The sequence below is a fragment of the Salvelinus fontinalis genome, chromosome 38 (assembly GCF_029448725.1).
Source record: "Salvelinus fontinalis isolate EN_2023a chromosome 38, ASM2944872v1, whole genome shotgun sequence".
NCBI classification, from domain to species: Eukaryota; Metazoa; Chordata; class Actinopteri; order Salmoniformes; family Salmonidae; genus Salvelinus; species Salvelinus fontinalis.
The window spans coordinates 7164910-7192579 of record NC_074702.1 but is presented as its reverse complement, the minus strand read 5'-3'; the positions used below and the strand labels follow the sequence as shown (position 1 = coordinate 7192579).

At 42.9% G+C, this 27670-nt stretch overlaps 1 protein-coding gene across 1 annotated transcript; it reads left to right on the top strand.

The window, feature by feature from the left end:
• The first annotated feature begins 513 nt into the window (after positions 1–513).
• On the top strand, positions 514–25505 carry LOC129838171 (extracellular matrix protein 1-like). Its single transcript, XM_055904943.1, has 10 exons — positions 514–848; positions 1584–1640; positions 2108–2176; positions 7616–7684; positions 7800–8152; positions 8650–8855; positions 22968–23253; positions 23433–23650; positions 24570–24657; positions 24864–25505. Exons 1-10 carry the CDS (start codon positions 788–790, stop codon positions 25044–25046), a joined length of 1590 nt encoding a protein of 529 aa, XP_055760918.1. The 5' UTR covers positions 514–787; the 3' UTR covers positions 25047–25505.
• Positions 25506–27670: the final 2165 nt, after the last annotated feature.

Sequence of the window (27670 nt, the reverse complement as noted above, 5' to 3'; positions counted from 1 at the left end):
GTTTCTACAGATGATGTTATAGGAATGGAAATAGTTATTTCCACCATGCTGACCAGTTTGAGTATGCTCAGTGTCAACGTGATAATTGTGTTTAGTACTGATGAAAAATGTACTCCGATTTACATTGCTGAGAATTTCTTAACGATACTTTAATGTTTATATCATTCCTAATGAAGAATATTTTATGTTAAGGTTAAAAAAGTATTATTTTCAGGCTCCTAAACAACTATTGATTTAGAACCACAGAGAGTTACTCAACACTGATTGGCTATGACTTTATACTTGTTTTATCAAGGGAGGGCAAATGCTTGCTGGCTTCCCTTGCATTCGACTCTACACATACAGAGAGGCGTTGTTTCCGATGCTTTCTCCAGTGTGATAAATTCTGCCTCTTGCGAAATGAAGGATAATTATATATTTATTTTATTAGTCCATTTTTGGGAAAAGCCTGGCTTCCTTCCATGAAAACACGCCACTGCTGACTCATGGTGGAAAATATCCCTCCTTCTTTTCCCACCAATCACAAAACAAACATACATGTATCTATGCCCTCTCACAACTCTCATTCTCTATTTCATACCGCTCCAAAAAGACTTAACGGTTTGAAAAGGAAGGACCTTGATTTGACGCTCAAGGGTCGTTTCCTGAACTTGACGTGGCTTTGGAACGACTTTTCGAAACACAGGGAAAGAGAGTGGGGTGGTGAAAAGGGGCGAAACAGAGAGAGTGGAAACAGTCCTGTGAAAGAGGACAAGGATATCAGACACCTCCCGTGTCAGTACTCGAAATGGGTTGGTCTTGGGCTCTAGCCTGCTGGTGTGCATTAGTGATGGTGTGCGCGTCTGAAGGTTTGTAGCCTACAAGGTTTTTGCATGTAGTCATCAGTTCTTTCTGTCGTTGTTTTATGTCCTGGTATGTGTTTATGGCTCCCCTTCTGTTTGTGCATGGTCTGTTAGAAGTGCGCAGAAGAGGCCATTTTTATGCACTATCAAGATCATGAAGAAAAACATTATTTGTTGGACGTGATACATTCCATTCCACCAGTTTAGAGTGGAACAACTTTGTCCAAGTCTACTAACAGTATAACTATTATTTTGGGTGTAACAAACATCTAGACTAAAGAATTCCACCATGTTAATTAAAGGTGCAATATGCAGAAGTGGCCCCGCAATTTCCTGCTTGATAAAATTCTAATAGTTAGCCTAATTTCAGTTTGTGACAAAACAAGCAGTGTATAGTGTAGAGAATCATTGTACCATCTAAACCGCTATGAAATACATTTTCAATAACCAAAATATTTGTATTTTCAGCTGTTTGAAGCTGGTATACAAAACCAGAAGCAAAAATGTAACTTAAGAAATGGGAATGATAGAAATAGTACACAAAGAACAGATCTTCCGCTTCTTAGACTTGCTTTCAATGAGAATAACATATCTATAGGTCATATTTCTATGTGAAATATAGGTGGTGAACAACAGTACTGGCATTACATGGTCAGAGTGTGATGGCTTATGTAACCAGTGGGCGTGTGTGCCGGTCTCTGTGTTTTTATGTCTGTGTACATTCTCTCATCCCTTCCATAGATAAGCCTGACATGTTACAGCGAGAGGCCTCCTTTGACCTAGAGGAGCTCCTGCAAGGTTAGTGTGAAATATAGTGTGTGTGAAATGTAGTGTGTATAGGTGGCAAGGAAGTCAGACGCAGGAGAGTAAGACGGAGTGTAAATGTAGACTTTTACTAAATGTCCACTCGATATGCTCCAAGCACGAAAATATACATATATCAAATAAACATGGGTACGAGAACCCGTCGCACACCTATACAACAAGAAAACAATACTTGACATAAAACAATCTCTGACAAACACATGAGGGGAAACAGAGGGTTAAATACACAATAGGTAATGAATGGGATTGAAAACAGGTGTGTGGGAAGACAAGACAAAACCAATGGAAAATGAAAAATGGATCGATGATGGCTAGAAGGCCGGTGACGTCGACCGCCGAACACCGCCCGAACAAGGAGAGGCAACGACTTCGGCAGAAGTCGTGACAGTGTGTGTGTGTGTTTCAATGCCCTCACAGTGCTGTGTGTATATGTCTTCCAGGGGCGAGTCAGCTGGAGCCTGATATGACCCAGAGGGAGGTGGACTTTGGGGGACTCTGGGAGCCCATAGGTGAGTGTGTTCTTACCATAACTAAGTAACCAATAGGTGAGTGTGTTTTAACTGTACCCCATAGGTGAGTGTGTTCTAACTGTAACCCATAGGTGAGTGTGTTCTTACCATAACTAACTGTAACCCATAGGTGAGTGTGTTCTTAATATAACTAACTGTAACCCATAGGTGAGTGTGTTCTAACTGTAACCCATAGGTGAGTGTGTTCTTACCATAACTAACTGTAACCCATAGGTGAGTGTGTTCTAACTGTAACCCATAAGTGAGTGTGTTCTTACCATAACTAACTGTAACCCATAGGTGAGTGTGTTCTTACCATAACTAACTGTAACCCATAGGTGAGTGTGTTCTTAATATAACTAACTGTAACCCATAGGTGAGTGTGTTCTAACTGTAACCCATAGGTGAGTGTGTTCTTACCATAACTAACTGTAACCCATAGGTGAGTGTGTTCTAACTGTAACCCATAGGTGAGTGTGTTCTTACCATAACTAACTGTAACCCATAGGTGAGTGTGTTCTTACCATAACTAAGTAACCCATAGGTGAGTGTGTTTTAACTGTAACCCATAGGTGAGTGTGTTTTAACTGTAACCCATAGGTGAGTGTGTTCTTACCATAACTAAGTAACCCATAGGTGGTGTGTTTTAACTGTAACCCATAGGTGGTGTGTTCTAACTGTAACCCATAGGTGAGTGTGTTCTAACTGTAACCCATAGGTGAGTGTGTTTTAACTGTAACCCATAGGTGAGTGTGTTTTAACTGTAACCCATAGGTGAGTGTGTTTTAACTGTAACCCATAGGTGAGTGTGTTCTTACAATAACTAAGTAACCCATAGGTGAGTGTGTTTTAACTGTAACCCATAGGTGAGTGTGTTCTTACCATAACTAACTGTAACCCATAGATGAGTGTGTTCTAACCATAACTAACTGTAACCCATAGGTGAGTGTGTTTTAACTGTAACCCATAGGTGAGTGTGTTTTAACTGTAACCCATAGGTGAGTGTGTTCTAACTGTAACCCATAGGTGAGTGTGTTCTAACTGTAACCCATAGGTGAGTGTGTTTTAACTGTAACCCATAGGTGAGTGTGTTCTAACTGTAACCCATAGGTGAGTGTGTTTTAACTGTAATCCATAGGTGAGTGTGTTCTAACTGTAACCCATAGGTGAGTGTGTTCTTACCATAACTAACTGTAACCCATAGGTGAGTGTGTTCTAACTGTAACCCATATGTGAGTGTGTTCTTACCATAACTAACTGTAACCCATAGGTGAGTGTGTTCTAACTGTAACCCATAGGTGAGTGTGTTCTAACTGTAACCCATAGGTGAGTGTGTTCTTACCATAACTAAGTAACCCATAGGTGAGTGTGTTTTAACTGTAACCCATAGGTGAGTGTGTTTTAACTGTAACCCATAGGTGAGTGTGTTCTTACCATAACTAAGTAACCCATAGGTGAGTGTGTTCTAACTGTAACCCATAGGTGAGTGTGTTCTTACCATAACTAAGTAACCCATAGGTGAGTGTGTTCTAACTGCAACCCATAGGTGAGTGTGTTCTAACTGTAACCCATAGGTGAGTGTGTTCTAACTGTAACCCATAGGTGAGTGTGTTCTTACCATAACTAACTGTAACCCATAGGTGAGTGTGTTCTTAATATAACTAACTGTAACCCATAGGTGAGTGTGTTCTAACTGTAACCCATAGGTGAGTGTGTTCTTACCATAACTAAGTAACCAATAGGTGAGTGTGTTTTAACTGTACCCCATAGGTGAGTGTGTTCTAACTGTAACCCATAGGTGAGTGTGTTCTTACCATAACTAACTGTAACCCATAGGTGAGTGTGTTCTTAATATAACTAACTGTAACCCATAGGTGAGTGTGTTCTAACTGTAACCCATAGGTGAGTGTGTTCTTACCATAACTAACTGTAACCCATAGGTGAGTGTGTTCTAACTGTAACCCATAAGTGAGTGTGTTCTTACCATAACTAACTGTAACCCATAGGTGAGTGTGTTCTTACCATAACTAACTGTAACCCATAGGTGAGTGTGTTCTTAATATAACTAACTGTAACCCATAGGTGAGTGTGTTCTAACTGTAACCCATAGGTGAGTGTGTTCTTACCATAACTAACTGTAACCCATAGGTGAGTGTGTTCTAACTGTAACCCATAGGTGAGTGTGTTCTTACCATAACTAACTGTAACCCATAGGTGAGTGTGTTCTTACCATAACTAAGTAACCCATAGGTGAGTGTGTTTTAACTGTAACCCATAGGTGAGTGTGTTTTAACTGTAACCCATAGGTGAGTGTGTTCTTACCATAACTAAGTAACCCATAGGTGGTGTGTTTTAACTGTAACCCATAGGTGGTGTGTTCTAACTGTAACCCATAGGTGAGTGTGTTCTAACTGTAACCCATAGGTGAGTGTGTTTTAACTGTAACCCATAGGTGAGTGTGTTTTAACTGTAACCCATAGGTGAGTGTGTTTTAACTGTAACCCATAGGTGAGTGTGTTCTTACAATAACTAAGTAACCCATAGGTGAGTGTGTTTTAACTGTAACCCATAGGTGAGTGTGTTCTTACCATAACTAACTGTAACCCATAGATGAGTGTGTTCTAACCATAACTAACTGTAACCCATAGGTGAGTGTGTTTTAACTGTAACCCATAGGTGAGTGTGTTTTAACTGTAACCCATAGGTGAGTGTGTTCTAACTGTAACCCATAGGTGAGTGTGTTCTAACTGTAACCCATAGGTGAGTGTGTTTTAACTGTAACCCATAGGTGAGTGTGTTCTAACTGTAACCCATAGGTGAGTGTGTTTTAACTGTAATCCATAGGTGAGTGTGTTCTAACTGTAACCCATAGGTGAGTGTGTTCTTACCATAACTAACTGTAACCCATAGGTGAGTGTGTTCTAACTGTAACCCATATGTGAGTGTGTTCTTACCATAACTAACTGTAACCCATAGGTGAGTGTGTTCTAACTGTAACCCATAGGTGAGTGTGTTCTAACTGTAACCCATAGGTGAGTGTGTTCTTACCATAACTAAGTAACCCATAGGTGAGTGTGTTTTAACTGTAACCCATAGGTGAGTGTGTTTTAACTGTAACCCATAGGTGAGTGTGTTCTTACCATAACTAAGTAACCCATAGGTGAGTGTGTTCTAACTGTAACCCATAGGTGAGTGTGTTCTTACCATAACTAAGTAACCCATAGGTGAGTGTGTTCTAACTGCAACCCATAGGTGAGTGTGTTCTAACTGTAACCCATAGGTGAGTGTGTTCTAACTGTAACCCATAGGTGAGTGTGTTCTAACCATAACTAAGTAACCCATAGGTGAGTGTGTTCTTACCATAACTAACTGTAACCCATAGGTGAGTGTGTTCTTACCATAACTTACTAACCCATAGGTGAGTGTGTTCTAACTGTAACCCATAGGTGAGTGTGTTCTTACCATAACTAACTGTAACCCATAGGTGAGTGTGTTCTTACCATAACTTAGTAACCCATAGGTGAGTGTGTTCTAACTGTAACCCATAGGTGAGTGTGTTCTAACTGTAACCCATAGGTGAGTGTGTTCTAACTGTAACCCATAGGTGAGTGTGTTTTAACTGTAACCCATAGGTGAGTGTGTTCTTACCATAACTAACTGTAACCCATAGGTGAGTGCGTTCTAACTGTAACCCATAGGTGAGTTTTTCTAACTGTAACCCATAGGTGAGTGTGTTCTAACTGTAACCCATAGGTGAGTGTGTTCTAACTGTAACCCATAGGTGAGTGTGTTCTAACCATAACTAACTGTAACCCATAGGTGAGTTTTTCTAACTGTAACCCATAGGTGAGTGTGTTCTAACTGTAACCCATAGGTGAGTGTGTTCTTACCATAACTAACTGTAACCCATAGGTGAGTGTGTTCTAACCATAACTAACTGTAACCCATAGGTGAGTTTTTCTAACTGTAACCCATAGGTGAGTGTGTTCTAACTGTAACCCATAGGAGAGTGTGTTCTAACTGTAACCCATAAGTGAGTGTGTTTTAACTGTAACCCATAGGTGAGTGTGTTCTAACTGTAACCCATAGGTGAGTGTGTTCTTACCATAACTAACTGTAACCCATAGGTGAGTGTGTTCTAACCATAACTAATTGTAACCCATTGGTGAGTTTTTCTAACTGTAACCCATAGGTGAGTGTGTTCTAACTGTAACCCATAGGTAAGTTTTTCTAACTGTAACCCATAGGTGAGTGTGTTCTTACCATAACTAAGTAACCCATAGGTGAGTGTGTTTTAACTGTAACCCATAGGTGAGTGTGTTCTTACCATAACTAACTGTAACCCATAGGTGAGTGTGTTCTAACTGTAACCCATAGGTGAGTGTGTTCTAACTGTAACCCATAGGTGAGTTTTTCTAACTGTAACCCATAGGTGAGTGTGTTCTTACCATAACTAAGTAACCCATAGGTGAGTGTGTTTTAACTGTAACCCATAGGTGAGTGTGTTCTTACCATAACTAACTGTAACCCATAGGTGAGTGTGTTCTAACTGTAACCCATAGGTGAGTGTGTTCTAACTGTAACCCATAGGTGAGTTTTTCTAACTGTAACGCATAGGTGAGTGTGTTCTTACCATAACTAAGTAACCCATAGGTGAGTGTGTTCTAACCATAACTAACTGTAACCCATAGGTGAGTGTGTTCTTACCATAACTAACTGTAACCCATAGATGAGTGTGTTCTTACCATAACTAACTGTAACCCATAGGTGAGTGTGTTCTAACTGTAACCCATAGGTGAGTGTGTTTTAACTGTAACCCATAGGTGAGTGTGTTCTAACTGTAACCCATAGGTGAGTGTGTTCTAACTGTAACCCATAGGTGAGTGTGTTCTAACTGTAACCCATAGGTGAGTGTGTTCTAACCATAACTAACTGTAACCCATAGGTGAGTGTGTTCTTACCATAACTAACTGTAACCCATAGGTGAGTGTGTTCTAACTGTAACCCATAGGTGAGTGTGTTCTAACCATAACTAACTGTAATCCATAGGTGAGTGTGTTCTTACCATAACTAACTGTAACCCATAGGTGAGTGTGTTCTAACCATAACTAACTGTAACCCATAGGTGAGTGTGTTCTTACCATAACTAACTGTAACCCATAGATGAGTGTGTTCTAACCATAACTAACTGTAACCCTTAGGTGAGTGTGTTCTAACTGTAACCCATAGGAGAGGTGGGTTTTGTTCTATCCAGCCTATTCACAGATCTATCAGTGTTAATGAAAGAAAGGAGACGAGAGAAGGAAAGTATTCCAAAGTATTTGGGACACATCCTCTCCTATGCCCATGCCATTCTGCCATGTAATTAATACAGTGTAGGCACATGACATGTTATTAGTGTATGGCTGTCAGTACTAACTCCTGTCTGTCACTGTGTAGAGTTTCCTGGCATGGAGCAGAGAGAGGTCACCCATGAACATGTGAAGTCTTACCTGCTCAAGGAGAGAGGTGGGTGGCGATGCCTTCCCTGCTGGTATACTTCATATCACACAGCCAATGGAGTATGACGTGTGTGTTGTATCCCGTGTGAGGGAGGTACAGTAACAGAAGTGTGTGTTCCCAGCGGGCTCCAGGGCAGCTGACGTAGACATGACCCAGAGGGAGATCACCCTGCACCTGGACACAGACTTTACACCTGGAGGTCGGCCGATGGCTGGGCCTCGCTCGTTTGGGGATTCCCACCCCAGTGTCCTCTTCCCCCCCGGTCAGCCATCCACTAACAACCTCCAGGCCATCTGTCTCTATAGCAGCCGTCGTCCCCGGTACCCTGCCTACTCCTTACCCCAGACAGGCTTTGGCTACCTTCGTCGTCAAGGTGACGCCGTCAACCGGATAGAGTCCTGGTACAGCGCATGTTGCCATAGGAACGGGACACAGCAGGTCCAGGAAGTGATGCTGTGCTGCGTTACACAGGCGGTGAGTGTTTCTGTGGCAACATTGGATTCTGTCCTGTTCCATTCTGTCCTGTCGTGTTGTGTTCAGTTCTGGTCCGTTCACTCCTATTGTACCAACAGAACCGCTTTCTATGTGCACAGATGTAGTATTGATGAGGACAGACGATGGCTAGGGAAGATGAGACAGTGATGAGGATGTCTAGGGAAGATAAGGAAAAGGGGGACAACTAGTCAGTTGTACAACTGAATGCATTCAACTGAAATGTGTCTTTTGCATTTAACCCAACCCGAGACAGTAGTAGTGAAGACAGAGGATGCATAGGGAAGATGAGACTCAGGAGAAGGAAAACCCATACAGACACAACAGATCAGCCTTGGCGTCTATCTGTATAGCTGTGTAGAGGGGAAGGTGTTCATGAGTCAGGCCCTTGAGGGCTAAAGCTGTACCTTCACCATTTTAGGACTTCTTTTATCTCTATTTCTCATGTGTGAATTGATGTTTGTGTATGTCACTTACAGTGGGAACAGACCCTGTCCACTTTCTGTACTGAGGAGTTCTCAGTGAAGACACGCCAGCACCACTGCTGCCAGAAGGAGGGCGGGGCCAGACTGAGCTGTTTCCATAGCCAAACCCCAAACCCCAACTACCTGCCGACCACCCAGGGGGCAGGCTCCTCCTCCATACCTGAACCTGGCTTCACCTTTAACCCCAACACTTGTCACAAGTAAGGAGAGAGAGAGACTGGTTTACTTTAGGTTTAGGGTAGGGCTGTTATGGTGACGGTATTAAGTGACTGTTGTCGTGTCTTTGACTATGCCAGATTAATTGCTATGACATGCTATTCTATAAAATAATTTCTCCGTAATTAATATTACCTGATTGAACTAATCATGTAAATATTAATTAACGAGAGGGACACCACAAAATAATATTTATAGAGCTGTTATCTTCCGAATTAACTCTTAAAGATTTAGTAATATTTTACATCCATAGCAGTCACATTAATCGTCATTTTATTCAGTCTCATCTGAAAGTGGTAAATCCTTGGTTATCTGCAAGAATCCTGGCTAACAAGTTGAATCAGCAATACAAAATTGGGTTTAATTATTTATTTACTAAATACCTAACTAATCACACAGAAACACACATACACAATTAAATCATAACTTGATTGCAAAGTGCCGTCATAAAGAAAACGTCCCTAGCGGGCAGAATAGATATGACAGCTTGTTACACAAAGGGAAGGGGCGGGATTTTAGTGAAAGAGCGGGAGACTGGAACATAGGCGAGCTGTGCTATCGTAAATACAGTATCTTATGCATTCTAAATTACCGCCCATTTGAAAAAGGAAAATGCAATAAATATTTACTCTGAGCTGCGCTTCAGTAGGTTGGTGGTAGATGGAAGACCGTATCGCCAACCCGAGTCCTCTGTCCTTTGAAGAATGTCTCTGGTGGTCACTGGATACGTTGGAGTAACGTCGTGTGTAGTAGACGGGATACTCTGACTGTCCTTCTTAACCTACGTTTCTAGCAGCTGTTGCTAACTCAACGGCTAGAAGGTATCACTTCTCTAGTGAATACGAGTTCAAAGTTTATACCATTTACAACCAAAGTCCATGCTGATGTTGGCTTAGTTCTGTAGTTATTATCTGAACCATTCTGACATTGGATCGTCATCCTAAATGTACCCGGAACAGGAAGTTATATTTTTGTCAATGGCTTTTATAGTGGAGGGAGAGGGGTGTGTCTGAAAAGTTTATAACACATGTGTCTTCACAGGGGCGGGCCCCTAGTTGAGCAGAAGCCCAAATTTATGAAAATCCAAATCTCTCATTTGGAAGCTAAAATTACATTTAATCTCTTCACAAATAATTTCATATTCAAACATTTGAATTAAACAACAATTTCATGTGAATCCGATACCTCTGACGTTTAGACTTTCCACAGTAGAGTTTATGTCATTCTATCATTGATGAGAATGTGTCAGAGGGCAACCGAACTGACATAATATACCTTAAGTACCACCGCATATGTTCAGTTGGTCGGATTACCAGAATATAGTTCATTTCCCCCCCAACTTCTGATGTTCTCAGAATCTCTATGTTAACCAATGGGTTTTCTTATGTCACATCAGTTATAGTAGGGAGAGAGAAAAAGGGGGAAAGAGGTATTTATGACTGTCATAAACCTACCCCCAACCCAACGTCATGACACTGTTTAGTCACGGTAACTAGGCTTCTCCAAAACTGCGCTCTGATGGTCATTAGTAGAGTACCAAACTTGCTAACAGTCAGTTGCTAATGTGCTGGTACTCAGCACCTTACTGTCTCGCTAATCACTCTGACATCAATAGAAATGTAATTGAAAATCGAATCAAACACTTTGTGAGAACCCATGAGCTCATGTTGCGCAACATTTCTATAGGCTATGCAATCGACAAAACAATTTTTATGGCCTATTTTAAAAAGAGGATCCCATCAGCTTTCTATATGCCAGGCCTACTATATTTATTTCTCAACTTTCCAAATATTAAGCACATTGTTTCGATTTACAACAGAAGTATAGCCTACCTGGCTGCATGAAAATGAACTATGGGAAAAGCTCCCCTATTCCAATAGGTGCATGATAATGGTCCATTCTAAATCACAACACATTTCACACATATATTATTTAGTATGTGTAAAGACAAGATTAAAATAGTCTGATGGGTGACAATATTATCACTTGTGAATGATGTATTATCACTTAATGATTCCCTGCATGTGCAGTTCGGCAAGACACAGCGCGTGCCTTTTTTAGTCCTACTTTTTCAAATCGCACGTCATGTAGCCTAGCCCATAGGCCTATATGTTTTGATAAGGTTTGTATCATAACTATCGTGGCCAAATAACTCCAAACACAGCCTGCAGACCTTACCGTGTCCTAAGAGAGCACATAGCCTACAGACCTAGAACCCCTGGGACACGGTAAGAGAGCACATAGCCTACAGACCTAGAACCCCTGGGTCACGGTAAGAGAGCACATAGCCTACAGACCTAGAACCCCTGGGACACGGTAAGAGAGCACATAGCCTACAGACCTAGAACCCCTGAGACACGGTAAGAGAGCACATAGCCTACAGACCTAGAACCCCTGAGACACGGTAAGAGAGCACATAGCCTACAGACCTAGAACCCCTGGGGCACGGTAAGAGAGCACATAGCCTACAGACCTAGAACCCCTGGGTCACGGTAAGAGAGCACATAGCCTACAGGTCTAGAACCCCTGAGACACGGTAAGAGAGCACATAGCCTACAGACCTAGAACCCCTGAGACATGGTAAGAGAGCACATAGCCTACAGACCTAGAACCCCTGAGACACGGTAAGAGAGCACATAGCCTACAGACCTAGAACCCCTGGGACACGGTAAGAGAGCACATAGCCTACAGACCTAGAACCCCTGGGACACGGTAAGAGAGCACATAGCCTACAGACCTAGAACCCCTGGGACACGGTAAGAGAGCACATAGTCTACAGACCTAGAACCCCTGGGACACGGTAAGAGAGCACATAGCCTACAGGCCTAGAACCCCTGGGACACGGTAAGAGAGCACATAGCCTACAGACCTAGAACCCCTGGGACACGGTAAGAGAGCACATAGCCTACAGGCCTAGAACCCCTGGGACACGGTAAGAGAGCACATAGTCTACAGACCTAGAACCCCTGGGTCACGGTAAGAGAGCACATAGCCTACAGGTCTAGAACCCCTGAGACACGGTAAGAGAGCACATAGCCTACAGACCTAGAACCCCTGGGACACGGTAAGAGAGCACATAGCCTACAGACCTAGAACCCCTGGGACACGGTAAGAGAGCACATAGCCTACAGGTCTAGAACTCCTGGGACACGGTAAGAGAGCACATAGCATACAGACCTAGAACCCCTGGGACACGGTAAGAGAGCACATAGTCTACAGGCCGAGAACCCCTGGGACACGGTAAGAGAGCACATAGCCTACAGACCTAGAACCCCTGGGACACGGTAAGAGAGCACATAGCCTACAGGCCTAGAACCCCTGGGACACGGTAAGAGAGCACATAGCCTACAGGCCTAGAACCCCTGGGACACGGTAAGAGAGCACATAGCCTACAGGTCTAGAACCCCTGGGACACGGTAAGAGAGCACATAGCCTACAGACCTAGAACCCCTGGGACACGGTAAGAGAGCACATAGCCTACAGACCTAGAACCCCTGGGACACGGTAAGAGAGCACATAGTCTACAGACCTAGAACCCCTGGGTCACGGTAAGAGAGCACATAGCCTACAGACCTAGAACTCCTGGGACACAGTAAGAGAGCACATAGCCTACAGACCTAGAACCCCTGGGACACGGTAAGAGAGCACATAGTCTACAGACCTAGAACCCCTGGGACACAGTAAGAGAGCACATAGCCTACAGACCTAGAACCCCTGGGACACGGTAAGAGAGCACATAGCCTACAGACCTAGAACCCCTGGGTCACGGTAAGAGAGCACATAGCCTACAGACCTAGAACCCCTGGGACACGGTAAGAGAGCACATAGCCTACAGACCTAGAACCCCTGAGACACGGTAAGAGAGCACATAGCCTACAGACCTAGAACCCCTGAGACACGGTAAGAGAGCACATAGCCTACAGACCTAGAACCCCTGGGGCACGGTAAGAGAGCACATAGCCTACAGACCTAGAACCCCTGGGTCACGGTAAGAGAGCACATAGCCTACAGGTCTAGAACCCCTGAGACACGGTAAGAGAGCACATAGCCTACAGACCTAGAACCCCTGAGACATGGTAAGAGAGCACATAGCCTACAGACCTAGAACCCCTGAGACACGGTAAGAGAGCACATAGCCTACAGACCTAGAACCCCTGGGACACGGTAAGAGAGCACATAGCCTACAGACCTAGAACCCCTGGGACACGGTAAGAGAGCACATAGCCTACAGACCTAGAACCCCTGGGACACGGTAAGAGAGCACATAGTCTACAGACCTAGAACCCCTGGGACACGGTAAGAGAGCACATAGCCTACAGGCCTAGAACCCCTGGGACACGGTAAGAGAGCACATAGCCTACAGACCTAGAACCCCTGGGACACGGTAAGAGAGCACATAGCCTACAGGCCTAGAACCCCTGGGACACGGTAAGAGAGCACATAGTCTACAGACCTAGAACCCCTGGGTCACGGTAAGAGAGCACATAGCCTACAGGTCTAGAACCCCTGAGACACGGTAAGAGAGCACATAGCCTACAGACCTAGAACCCCTGGGACACGGTAAGAGAGCACATAGCCTACAGACCTAGAACCCCTGGGACACGGTAAGAGAGCACATAGCCTACAGGTCTAGAACTCCTGGGACACGGTAAGAGAGCACATAGCATACAGACCTAGAACCCCTGGGACACGGTAAGAGAGCACATAGTCTACAGGCCGAGAACCCCTGGGACACGGTAAGAGAGCACATAGCCTACAGACCTAGAACCCCTGGGACACGGTAAGAGAGCACATAGCCTACAGGCCTAGAACCCCTGGGACACGGTAAGAGAGCACATAGCCTACAGGCCTAGAACCCCTGGGACACGGTAAGAGAGCACATAGCCTACAGGTCTAGAACCCCTGGGACACGGTAAGAGAGCACATAGCCTACAGACCTAGAACCCCTGGGACACGGTAAGAGAGCACATAGCCTACAGACCTAGAACCCCTGGGACACGGTAAGAGAGCACATAGTCTACAGACCTAGAACCCCTGGGTCACGGTAAGAGAGCACATAGCCTACAGACCTAGAACTCCTGGGACACAGTAAGAGAGCACATAGCCTACAGACCTAAAACCCCTGGGACACGGTAAGAGAGCACATAGTCTACAGACCTAGAACCCCTGGGACACAGTAAGAGAGCACATAGCCTACAGACCTAGAACCCCTGGGACACGGTAAGAGAGCACATAGCCTACAGACCTAGAACCCCTGGGACACGGTAAGAGAGCACATAGCCTACAGACCTAGAACCCCTGGGACACGGTAAGAGAGCACATAGCCTACAGACCTAGAACCCCTGGGACACGGTAAGAGAGCACATAGCCTACAGACCTAGAACTCCTGGGACACAGTAAGAGAGCACATAGCCTACAGACCTAGAACCCCTGGGACACGACACGGTAAGAGAGCACATAGCCTACAGACCTAGAACCCCTGGGACACGGTAAGAGAGCACATAGCCTACAGACCTAGAACCCCTGGGACACGGTAAGAGAGCACATAGCCTACAGACCTAGAACTCCTGGGACACAGTAAGAGAGCACATAGCCTACAGACCTAGAACTCCTGGGACACGGTAAGAGAGCACATAGCCTACAGACCTAGAACTCCTGGGACACGGTAAGAGAGCACATAGCCTACAGGTCTAGTGAAACATGTGTTCTTATAAACCCAGTCATTGCACAGTTGGGTGTGAAAACATAGTTTTGACTGGCCACTATATAAAAGAGGATCACAGCTTTCTTGTGCTGATATATTTATGTCTCAATTCTTAAAATGAAGCACATATATCTGCTTTACAACCGGCGTAGCCTAACTGGCATACATAGGCAGTGCGTGAGTTTCATATTTGGGGAAGATATGTTTCACCATAAAAATGCACCTTTTATAATAAAGCATTACATGCATATAATGCTGTTTCTTATGTAAAATAGCCTACTATTGGAAATTTAAGTAGATTGGATGGTCATAATTTAGGCTAATAATAGAATTCAATCATTGTTTGCAAAAAAGTACCATTGAATGCATGGCTGAGCGTGTATAGCATAGACTAGAGTATGGCTAGGCTGTATCAGATAGGCCTACGTTTATTCTTTCTTTGAACGGGAAAAATGTTGTCTTTTTATAAACACATTTCACGCATTTCTACTAAACTATGACTGGAGACATGAGCAGAATATGTTTTTAATAGGACAAGTTAAAGGGTAGCCTATTCTGCTGACAGTGGCAACAATTTCAATAAAAAACGACACTGTCTATATAATAGGCCTACGAGAAGGGCACAAATAGAATATGACGTCCATCTAAACTGGAAGAGGTGGGCCATTCTAATCAAAAGTAATTCCACACATATTAGTAGGCTATATGTAAAGATCAGATTAAATTAAGAATAGTCTGATGGGTGGGAATATTATCAAGTGCATGTCAAATTGTGAATGATGAAGTGTGTGTAGCCTGCGCAAGAAACAGAGCAGAGCACATGCCTTTCCTGCTTTTTTCAAAAGCATCATCAGTCGCATCATGCAGACTTAGAACCTATTAAATATCAAAACCTATAGCCTAACATTTGTATGACAACTAAAGTTGCATAAATAACTCAAAATTAAGCATATAAAGTGCATTCGGCAGTATTCAGACCCCTTGACTTTTTCCATTCTTTGTTATGTTACAGCCTTATTCTAAACTGGATTAAATCGCTTTTACCCCCTCAATCTACACACAATACCCCATAATGCAAAAACATGTATTTATTTTTATACAGAAATGTGACTTTTACATAAGTATTCAGACCCATTACTCAGTATTTTGTTGAAGCACCTTTGGCAGCGTGTCATGTTCTGACCATAGTTCTTGTGTGTTTTGCTTGTTTTAGTGTTGGTCAGGACGTGAGCTGGGTGGACATTCTATGTTGTGTGTCTAGTTTGTCTGTTTCTGTGTTCGGCCTAATATGGTTCTCAATCAGAGGCAGCTGTCAATCGTTGTCCCTGATTGGGAATCATATATAGGTGGCTTGTTTTGTGTTGGGGATTTGTGGGTGGTTGTTTCCTGTCTCTGTGTTTTCTCTGCACCAGCTAGGACTGTATCGGTTTGCCACATTTATTATTTTGTATTTGTTAAGTGTTCGCGTTTATCGTTCGTATTAAACATGTTGAGCACTGGCTACGCTGCATGTTGGTCCGATCCCTGCTACACCTCCGCTTCTCTTGAAGAGAAGGAAGGCTGCCGTTACACAGCGACTACAGCCTTGATTCTTCTTGGGTATGACGCTACAAGCTTGGCACACTTGTATTTGGGGAGTTTCTCCCAGTCTTCTCTGCAGATCCTCTCAAGCTCTGTCAGGTTGAATGGGGAACGTTGGCCGCACAGCTATTTTCAGGTCTCAACAGAGATGTTCGATCGGGTTCAAGTCCAGGCTCTGGCTCAGCCACTCAAGGACATTCAGTGCTTAGGGTTGTTGTCCTATAGGAAGGTGAACCTTTGTCCCAGTCTGAGGTCCTGAGTGCTCTGGAGCAGGTTCTCATCAAGGATCTCTGTACTTTGCACCATTCATCTTTCCCTAGACCCTGACTAGTCTTCCAGTCCCTGCCGCTGAAAACCCTCCCCACAGCATGATGCTGCCACCACCATGCTTCACTATAGGGATGGTGCCAGGTTTCTTCCAGACGTGACACCTTGCATTCAGGCCAAAAGTTCAGTTTTGGTTTCATCAGACCAGAGCATCTTGTTTCTCATGATCTGAGATTCCTTTAGGTGCCTTTGGGCAAACTCCAAGTGGAATGTCATGTGCCTTTTACTGAGGAGTGACTTCTGTCTGGCCGCTCTACCGTAAAGGCCTGTTTGGGGGAGTACTGCAGAGACGGGAGAACCTTCCAGAAGGACAACCATCTCCACAGAGGAACTCTGGAGTTCTGTCAGAGTAACCATCGGGTTCTTGAGCACCTCCCTGACCAAGGCCGTTCTCCCCTGATTGCTCAGTTTGGCCCGGATGGCCAGCTCTAGGAAGAGTCTTGGTGGTTCCAAACTTCTTCCATTTAAGAATGATGGAGCCCACTGTGTTCTTGGGGACCTTCAATGCTGCAGAAATGTTTTGGTACCCTTCCCCAGATCTGTCCCTTGACACAATCCTGTCTCGGAGCTCTATGGACAATTCCTTTGAACCCATGGCTTGGATTTTGCTCTGACGTGCACTGCCAACTGTGGGACTCACAAACCATAATTTCAATCACTGCAATCAAAACAGGTGTTAGAGAGAGGGCGGACGTAAAGGTAATGGCGGACTGAACGAAGTTATGTAGAGCACCTCAAGATAAAATGTAATATTCAATATCGGCAAGTTAAACTAAAATATCAGCACTACATAATCTGGTGGGTGATAACCTTCAATCTGGATAATAACACAAAACAAATCTTAAGACTAGAGACTTTTATCGACAAATATTACGAAAACAAGCAACACCCAAACATGAAGGAGAGTAAGACAGGGGAACCGATTTCAAAACGGAAACGTGACTCTTCTACAGACACAGACAATTTCATATTTTCACCACTGGGAATGGTAAAGGTCGAAACCGATCTGTTAAGGACCAAAAAACTGACAGCTGTGCATATAAATTGCAAAATAGTTGGGAAGAGATTTTCGATGTACCCATTCCATGGCACATGGTTTATGAATTGATACGCAAAACAACACCGGATTCAAAACTTCACATTTTTCAATTTAAATTACTATACAAAATTCTTGCAACTAATAGAATGTTATATATATGGGGGATACAATCTTCCCAGCTCTGCATATTCTGCTGTGAGGAGGCAGAGTCATTAGATCATTTATTTTGGTATTGTCCATATGTAGCTCGTTTTTGGTCACAGGTCCAGGATTGGCTGAAGAATTGCAACATTTGCCTAGAACTAACGCTGCAGATAGCAATACTGGGTGATTTGAAAAACGATAGTCAATCAATCAATAATATAATAATTATTTTATCAAAAAAAATTATTATAAAATGTACAATCTGTAGAAGCTATGAGAATAGGAAGGTTCAATTATTTTGTGAAGCATCACAGCACAGTTGAAAAATATATGGCAAATAGAAAACCCGAAATGGATGGTTTTGGGAGATAGATGGGAGGGGTTGAATGGGGCTGAAGGATGGGACTAATAACAAGATAAACAATGTAAAACATACGGGATCTGTAAAATGTATATAGGTTCAGAACTTTTGTGAAATAGCACAGTTACAAATAGAAATCAAACTGGATGGACATCAGAAATAGAGGAAGGACTAAGAACAAACAAGAGAGAACTATTGTAAAGTAGACTGTGTCTGTAAAATGTGTATAAGATGTATAAATTGAAGGTAAAAGCAGAAATGTTTATCAGTTTACTCCAATTGGGGGATCGGTGGTAGGGATTGCTGGGAATATTAATAAAGGTATATTCTAAAAAAAAGTATGTATGTCTATATAGGTATGTGTATGTATATATGTGTATATGTATGCATGCGTGTATGGATATATTTACCCCAAAATATATGGGGGATTGGAAATGATGCAGACAATTACATTGATGGAAGCAACATTCTTTCCGCAAAATCAAGCTGATCCACCCCTTAAAAAAAAAAAAAAAATGTGGGACCTTATATAAACAGGTGTGTGCCTTTCCAAATCATGTCCAATCAAATTAATTTACCACAGGTGGATTTTAAGTTGTAGAAACATCTCAAGGATGATCAATGGAAACAGGAAGCACCTGAGCTTAATTTTGAATCTCATAGCAAAGGGTCAGAATACTTACAGCACCAGTCAAAAGTTTGGACACGCATGCTAAGCATATGTGGGAACTCCTTCAAGACTGTTGGAAAGCATTCCAGGTGAAGCTGGTTGAGAGAATGCTAAGAGTGCATAGCTGTCATCAAGGCAAAGGGTGACTACTTTGAAGAATTTCAAATATAAAATATATTTTGATTTGTTTAACACATTTTTGATTACTACATAATTCCATATGTGTTATTTCATAGTTTTGAGGTCTTCACTATTATTCTACTGTGTAGAAAATAGTAAAAAAAAGAAAAATCTTTATGAGTAGGTGTGTCCAAACTTTTGACTGGTACTCTATGTAAATAAGGTGTTTATGTTTTTTATTTGTAATAAATTAGCAAAAATTTACAACAACCTGTTTTAGCTTTCTGAATATGGGGTATTGTTTGTAGATTGAGAATGTGTTTTCTTTAATCCATTTTAGAATAAGGCTGTAACGAAACAAAATTTGGAAAAAGTCACCTGTGCTGAATACTTTCCGAATTCACTGTAGGAGGACCTGTTTGTTTGTTAATGAAAAAATAGCTGCATGTGCGCACTTTCTTGGAAATCCTTTGGAGAAAATATATTTTCTATTTTATTTCAGCTATGTTCATTGTGTTCTTTATACTATAAAATAATGCCACGGTATTCTAAGACAATCTTGTCTGCTAAATGAACTAGTGTAGCCCACAGCCATATGGCATAGTCTGATCAGGGACTGACATAAGGACAACTGAGTATGCTATTCTGTTCTTCTTAAATAGACTACATTTTCTTCATATCATGTTTCTTTAGACCCGTCTAAAATACATTTATTGGATTTATTGTGATGGTGTAGGCCAGGTATTCCCAAACTGGGGTACGCAATGTTGTCGGGTGTACGCCAAATAAAAGTGTGAATCACATTTAAAAAATGTTTTATAATAATACTTAAAAAGAAAAAATCCTCACATTTTAAAACTGTCCAACAGTCCATTTTCAAACAGTCCATTTATATTTTTTTCGCCTTAGTAACCTCGTTTCACTGCCAAAAATAAAATGAAACCACCTAGTGTTCAGCGAAATAACAGCACAATGTCAAATACAGGTAGCTTTGTCAAATAACTAACATCCAATCACGTTAACCGTTACTCTCTTGTGGGAATTCCACTAACGGTCCATATGTAGCCAAACGTAGCTGCTGCTTATTCCGTTTGCTCGAAAATTAATAAATGTTTTTTTTTTAAAGGCCCGCGTCCATAGAGACACATACCAGCTCTACTGGTGGTACTGCTACTACCAGCAGTACTGCACCTATTGACGACACATGTTGATCCGCTTCCACGAGCACATCCAATGCTAGCATCAGTAATTCTACATTTGTTGTTAGCCCAGGTAGCATGGACACTGACAGTTGTGAATCTGATGTAGCCGAAGAGCTACTGCCCCCTTACCCGGGAAAGCACCGAACAACAGACAGGGACATTGGACCATCGAAGAGGTGCAAATATTTATTTATTTATTTATTTTATTTTACCGTTATTTTACCAGGTAAGTTGACTGAGAACACGTTCTCATTTGCAGCAACGACCTGGGGAATAGTTACAGGGGAGAGGAGGGGGATGAATGAGCCAACTGTAAACTGGGGATTATTAGGTGACCATGATGGTTTGAGGGCCAGATTGAGAATTTAGCCAGGACACCGGGGTTAACACCCCTACTCTTACGATAAGTGCCATGGGATCTTTAATGACCTCAGAGAGTCAGGACACCCGTTTAACGTCCCATCCGAAAGACGGCACCCTACACAGGGCAGTGTCCCCAATCACTGCCCTGGGGCATTGGGATATTTTTTTAGACCAGAGGAAAGAGTGCCTCCTACTGGCCCTCCAACACCACTTCCAGCAGCATCTGGTCTCCCATCCAGGGACTGACCAGGACCAACCATGATGAGAACTACATTGATTTGGGGTTCACTTATATTGGGAGCAGTGCCTTTCCTCAGCCACAGTGTATTATATGTGCAAAAGTACTATCTCACAACTCGATGAAACCTTACCTCTTGCACAGACATTTAGAAACAAAATAAGCCACGGGAGGTTTTTTTGCGAGAATTAAGACGACTTTCGAGTAGTAAGACATGTATAAAAGCAACAGATAGCATTAATAAGAAGGGTCTAGAAGCATCTTAGATGGTGAGCTACCGAGTGGCTAGGACAGGCAAGCCCCATACTATTGTGGAGGACTTAATTCTTCCTGCTGCCGCGGATATGGCTGGGACAATGCTGGGGGAAAAGGCCAAAAAAAACTATACAGACAATGCCTTCATCAAACAACAGTTTCATGACGCATCAGTGACATTGCAGGTGATGTTTTGAAACAATTACTGCTTCGCATACAAGCCAGTGAATTCTATGCGTTACAGCTGGATGAATCAACAGACGTGGCGGGCCTGGCACAGCTACTGGTATATGTCCGTTACGTTTATGGGGTGTCAATTAAGGAAGACATCCTCTTCTGCAAACCACTGGAAACCAGGACAACAGGAGAGGATATTTTTAAAGTACTGGACAGCTTTGTGACATCAAATGGACTTTGGTGGTCAAGATGTGTTGGTATCTGTACTGATGGTGCAAAATCCATGACAGGGAGTCATAGTGGAGTGGTAACGCACGTGCAAGCAGTTGCTCCTGACGCCACTTGGGTACACTGCAGCATCCACCAAGAGGCTCTTGCTGCCAAGGGAATGCCTGACAGCTTGAAAGATGTTTTGGACACTACAGTGAAAATGGTTAACTTTGTTAAAGCAAGGCCCTTGAAATCTCGTGTATTTTCTGCACTATGTAATGATAAGGGCAGCGACCATGTAAAGCTTTTACAAAATAAAGAAGTGTGCTGGTTATCAAGAAGCAAAGTATTGACACGTTTTTTTAAATTGAGAGACGAGCTTAAAGTTTACTTTACTGACCATCATTTTCACTTGTCTGACTGCTTGCATGATGCCGAGTTTCTCACACGACTGGCCTATCTGGGTGATGTTTTTTCTCGCCTGAATGATCTGAATCTAGGATTCAAGGGACTCTATTCAATGTGCGGGACAAAATTGAGGCTATGATTAAGAAGTTGGAGCTCTTCTCTGTCTGCATTAACAAGGACAACACACAGGTCTTTCCATCATTGTATGATTTTTTTGTGTGCAAATGAACTCAAGCTGATGGACAATGTCAAATGTGATATAGCGAAGCACCTGAGTGAGTTGGGTGTGCAATTACGCAGGTACTTTCCTGAAATGGATGACACAAACAACTGGATTCGTTATCCCTTTCATGCCCTGCCTCTAGTCCACTTATCGATAGCTGAACAAAAGAGCCTCATCGAAGTTGCAACAAACGGTTATGTGAAAATTTAATTTAATCAGAAGCCACTGCCAGATTTCTGGATTGGGCTGCACTCAGAGTATTCTGCTTGGCAAATCGCTCTGTTAAGACACTGATGCCCTTTGCAACCACGTACCTATGTGAGAGTGGATTCTCGGCCCTCACTAGCATGAAGACTAAATACAGGCACAGACTGTGTGTGGAATATGATTTAAGACTGAGACTCTCTCCAATACAACCCAACATTGCAGAGTTATGTGTATCCTTTCAAGCACACCTTTTTCATTAACCTGTGGTGAGTTATTCACAATTTTCGATTAACAAATAAGGTTTTATATGTAAGATGGTTAAATAAAGAGCAAAATGATTTATTATTATTTGTACCCTGGTCCTATAAGAGCTCTTTGTCACTTCCCACAACGCGGGTTGTGACAAACTCACACTCATTCTTATGTTTAATAAATGTATCGTACAGTGTGTGTGTGGCAGGCTTACAATGATGGCAACAACAAAAAACATTTGAGTGTGAGCTGACCCTGGTGCTAGAGGGGGTACACAGCTGGAGGTTGAATGTCTGAAGGGGTACGGGACTATTAAAAAGTTTGGGAACCGCTGGTGTAGGCTATATTAAATGGATTTATTAGACTTTTTCAAATGTAGATGTTCTTAAGGTCTGCATCAGTGGCTTGTAGGCTATGGAATGCGTGGAAGTCAGAGGCTCAACGTGTTTATGTAGGCCTAATCAACTTTCAATTACTGTCAAGTTATTTGCATGACAATCACCGGCAGACAACATTTAATGACCTCCACAGCCCTAGTTTAGGGTTAATGTTAAGTTCAAATTGTCCTTTTCTATGGCAACTAATGACTACATGTATTGCGTCCTTTCCTCCCAGGTCCCAGCCCGGTCCGCGTACTATCAGAGGGGAGAAGCCCAAGAAGAGCCCCCAAGGTTCTCCCAGAGACTCTAACATCAGCTTCCCCCCTGGACGCCCCACTTTCGACAACATCGGATTGGTCTGCCGTCTACGCAAGCACCGCCCTCTCTACACGCCCAAGTGCCTGCCACGTACAGGCTTTGGCTGGCTGGCCCGCCAATCAAAAGCCGTGAACCGCCTGGAGAGAGGGTTCAAACACTGCTGTAAGGGACAGGAGGACGTGCTACCCTGTGCTGAGGGAAAGGTAAGGAGCAGTGTGTGTGTGTGTGTTATGGCCTGCCTACCTGCACTTGGTAACGTGGGAAAAGTAAGGATCCAATTCATACCTACACTGAAGAAGGCTGATAAACCGAAACATGTGTATAAACTATCCTCTATACAGTGAACAATAATATATATTTTTTCATCTCTCTCCTCTCTTAGTGGCGTGAGGTGCTTGACAGGTTCTGTGAGGAAGAGCAGAAGGGGAGACTTCGCAACTCCCCGTGTTGTGATGTGGGAGAAGGTGAGGACAGGTACACCTGTTTCTCCTCCCGCGCCCCTCATCCAGACTATGACCAAAAGCTCGACTCTGCCACTGCAGCACCACAGACTCACACCCTCGGACACATCTGTGAAACATACAAGATCATCAAGAAGAAGTAAGTGTGTTTGTTTAGCATTGTTCTCTCTGTGTGTGTGTGTGTGTGTGTGTGTGTGTGTGTGTGTGTGTGTGTGTGTGTGTGTGTGTGTGTGTGTGTGTGTGTGTGTGTGTGTGTGTGTGTGTGTGTGTGTGTTTAATTTAACCTTTTTAACCACTTTCACCCTGTAGTGAAAGTGCACTACCCCCACTACCCATCATCATTTATTTAATCTGTAGCCTAATAATCTGCATAGTTTCCTGAGTCGTAGTGGAAGGACAACATCATATTATCACGTGACTACAAGTTTACTTTGCAATGATGGTTATTATATCAATATTTGCACATAAAGCTGTTTCCACCGCCATTTCTCACATAATACATTTTACAGACATAAAAAGATCCCACCATGTCAAACGAACCATTATCTGTTGGCATTTAGAACATTTCACGGAAAACTCCTGTTTCCATTACAACTGTCGTGATTTTGTTTTATACGGTATGAGCTTACGCACAATAAAACTGTGGATGGAAACGTGGTTAATGACATTAAAATTCCAGATTTGTATTGTATCAAAGACGATTACCAAAAGTTTAAAAACAATAGTATACAACAATTAATTGTTTAAATTTTACTAGGCAAGTCAGTTAAGAACAAATTCTTACAACGACAGCCTAGGAACAGTGGGTTAACTGCCTTGTTCAGGGGCAGAACGACAGCTCGGGGATTTGATCTTGCAACCTTTTGGTTACTAGTCCAATACACTAACCACTAGGCTACGCTGCCACCCCTTTCACAAGTATCTTATTACAGCAGCTAGTTTGATCCAGGGACATTTGTACATATCTGTCTAACAAAGCCCTTTGACTGATTTGGTTTGATTATCGAGTTAAACAAAGATGTAGTATACTGAGATGATCTTGCAATCTGGTCTCTCAGGTTCCCTGTGGCTCTTCCTGTCCAGAACTTAGTGGGCCAATGCTGCCCCCTGCCAGCAGACCAGAGAACTGCATGTGTTCAGATACAGGTGAGTTCGACACTTAATAATGCAGGTTGACTCAGACAACCCTATATCTCATATTAACCAGGTTGTCCCAATGGGATAAAATGAACATGATTGGCGATCAAGTGTCTACAGGATCTTAGACGGAAAGTTATATTTTAGGTCTAAGCATATAGCAGGCATTTTAATACTGTTGTTTTCATAACTTCTCTCTTTGACTGTGAACCCAGCTAGTGACGCTGGCAGAGAGCCGCTGTTCTGCAGAGAAGCCATCCTCCCCTGCTGTCTTCCAGAAATGCTGCCCTCCCTCCTCCCAGGACGCCCCTAAGTGCCTCTCCGACCTGCTCATGAATGCCATCACCAAGGCAATCAAGTCCCCACGCCTTAGAAAGAGGAAATGCCCCCTCGCCTGATTTTTGTTCATGTTGATGACTTTTCACATTTCACTCTGATAGCAGTTGGCGGTCAGGGGATTTGTGCAGTAGTCACTACATGACCATGATAGAATTGGCTAATACAGAATAACTGTTGAGCAAGTGCATGATTTAGTCAAACAGGAGTTAGGGTGTGGGTAAGAGTAAGCAGAATTTATAGTTAGAAAGTTACATTTATTCTATATTTTCTAGCATGGCCAGATGACAACCAATTAATGTATGGTATCCGAGTGCACATAATATTTCAGTATTACTGTCAGTGTCTGTCATTAAGAGGGTGTTATAATGATTGAACACCTGGAGAGCTGATATATATGCTTTACTTATTTTTATACTCATGTTTCAGATTTGTTAGTTGTATTTTTCTTATAGCTACAGAACTGCTAGTCCAGTTCTCCTGTTCTAACATTTGAAATAAATCTTTATATTTTCAAAATGTTTCCTGTGCCATGTCTTAATCATTTTGGAGTGAAGCACTGCCAGTTATTGTAATTTGTCATTATCTGTCACATGAACAACATTGAAATTATTATTTGAATAAACTGAAATGTTGATGGAAGTGGACCTTATGTTATAGTGACTGTGTGACTTACATTTATCCACTAAGTTAGTGGAGTAGAACTTGCATTAATAGAGACAGACAGGGTCCTCACTAGCTGTCACAGCCACGGAGTTTAGCCCAAAGCCTGGCAGATGGCGATATTGAGTAATTTCATCTTTTCGTCCAAAGGCATTGTATGAAGCCGGTTGTATACACTTGTAGCCCCGGTGGACCGGTTCTTACATGAAACATTCTCCATTCAGGCTGCAAAGGCATCGATTTCCTCCGTAATTTGATTTAGTGGCGAGAAGGGAGAAAAAAACTGAGAAAATCTGTGCTTTCTTTATGAAACACTATTTTCCCACCACCATGCTACAGTGGCTAAGAATGTTAGTCCCAGATGTTGCATATTGTGTTCAGTCAGTCAGGTTGCAGAAGTCTGTATACCCCACCCATAGCAGCGTTGGCGGATGTTTCTGTTTTTCAGGGACACAGTATTTTTTAACTAACTTATGTTTCCCCTGAAAAACAGAAGTGGGGACTCCGCTCAGGCTTCTTTCTATGCCTGCTATGTTAGTTTACCCCTGATTGAACTGGGAGGGCAACATCAGGGAAGAGCTCGCTTGTAGCTTTTGATAAAGAACATCAAGACGAAGATTGTGGAGATTGTGACAGCCGGCTAAATGGCATCCCTTGAGAATGCAAGAACAAGATGTATGTCAGGAGAAGTGCAGTATTATCATAAGGAGATGTATATTTGGAATACGGAAGAGGAATGGAGGGAAAAGAGAGGCAGAGGAGGTCTAAGAGAGAGAGGAAGGAAGAGGCTGAGCTTGAGTTGGTTAAAAATGGCGGGAAAAGGGAGATCATTTGTTAAAGAAGAATTGTAGAAAGTGTAAGCAGATTGAGCTGAAGACAGGAGGAGAAATGGAAGTGAATGAGGTTGAAGTATCGGAGGTGGTAGGTGTGGTGAAGTTCTCGGAGCCCAAGGGTCAGGATAAAGAGGAGTGTGTAGGAGTGAAGTTTTGGGAAAAACTGGACCCCTGCCTTTTGGCTGATCCATTTGTGGTTTCAGGCTGGGTTAAAACAGAGATGGGTGCTGTGGAATCGGTGAGGGTAACCAGAAGTGGTCTTGTGATAATTGTTTGTGTTTCTGCTGGTCAGAGGGAGAAGGCACTCCACGTTAAACATATGGGGGCAAGAAATGTGAATTGTTTTGCTCTCAAGAAAATGGCACCATTGAAAGGATTGATTACTGGGTTAACAGTAAATGTAAAAGTTGACCAACTGAAGGGGAAGATCCCCGGTGTTTTTGATGCTCGTCATTTGGTACGACGCAGACAACGCTGCAAGTTTTGAAACAGAAGAGTCATTGTCTGTTCTTTTGAGTTCTGATGTTGAGTCTTTGCCCAACAAAGTGATGTGAGGATATTTAAGTTATCCTGTACGAGATTTTGTGCCAAATACATTACGTTGTTACAGGTGTCAAGCTTTTGGGCATGTGGCAGCAGTGTGTAGGAGGGAGGTTCCTAGTTGTGAGAAGTGTGCAGAAGGGCATGAGACAAAGGAATGTGTAGCATTGGGGAAGGTAGGGGTGCTGATGGAATGTGTTAGTTGTAGGGGTGCCGATGGAGCTGAGGATAAAAAATGTCCAGTACAAGAGAGGCAGGTTGAGGTTTCCAGGGTTAGAGTAGTGCAGAAGTTGCCATATGCTGAGGCAGTGAAGAAAGTAGAGTAAGATGGGTCAAGGGGAGGGATCCTGAGAGGAGTGGTGTAAGTTGTAGATCTGTACCAGTACAGAGGGATATGCCAACACATTTCAGGAAGATTGGATTTTGGGCATTTATAGCAATGGTTATCAACTGTACTGCAGGGATGGAACCTAAGTCGCAGAAAATTGAGGTTGTGGTGGCAGCTGCAGAGAGGTATTTGGGTGTGCGGGCTTGACATCAGAAGAATTACAGGATGTGTTAAGGTTGTTGGCCTGAGGTAGGACTAAATAGATTTAAATAGTGGAGTAGGGTGGTGTTAATTTTTATTCATTTTTTGTAATGTTAGATGG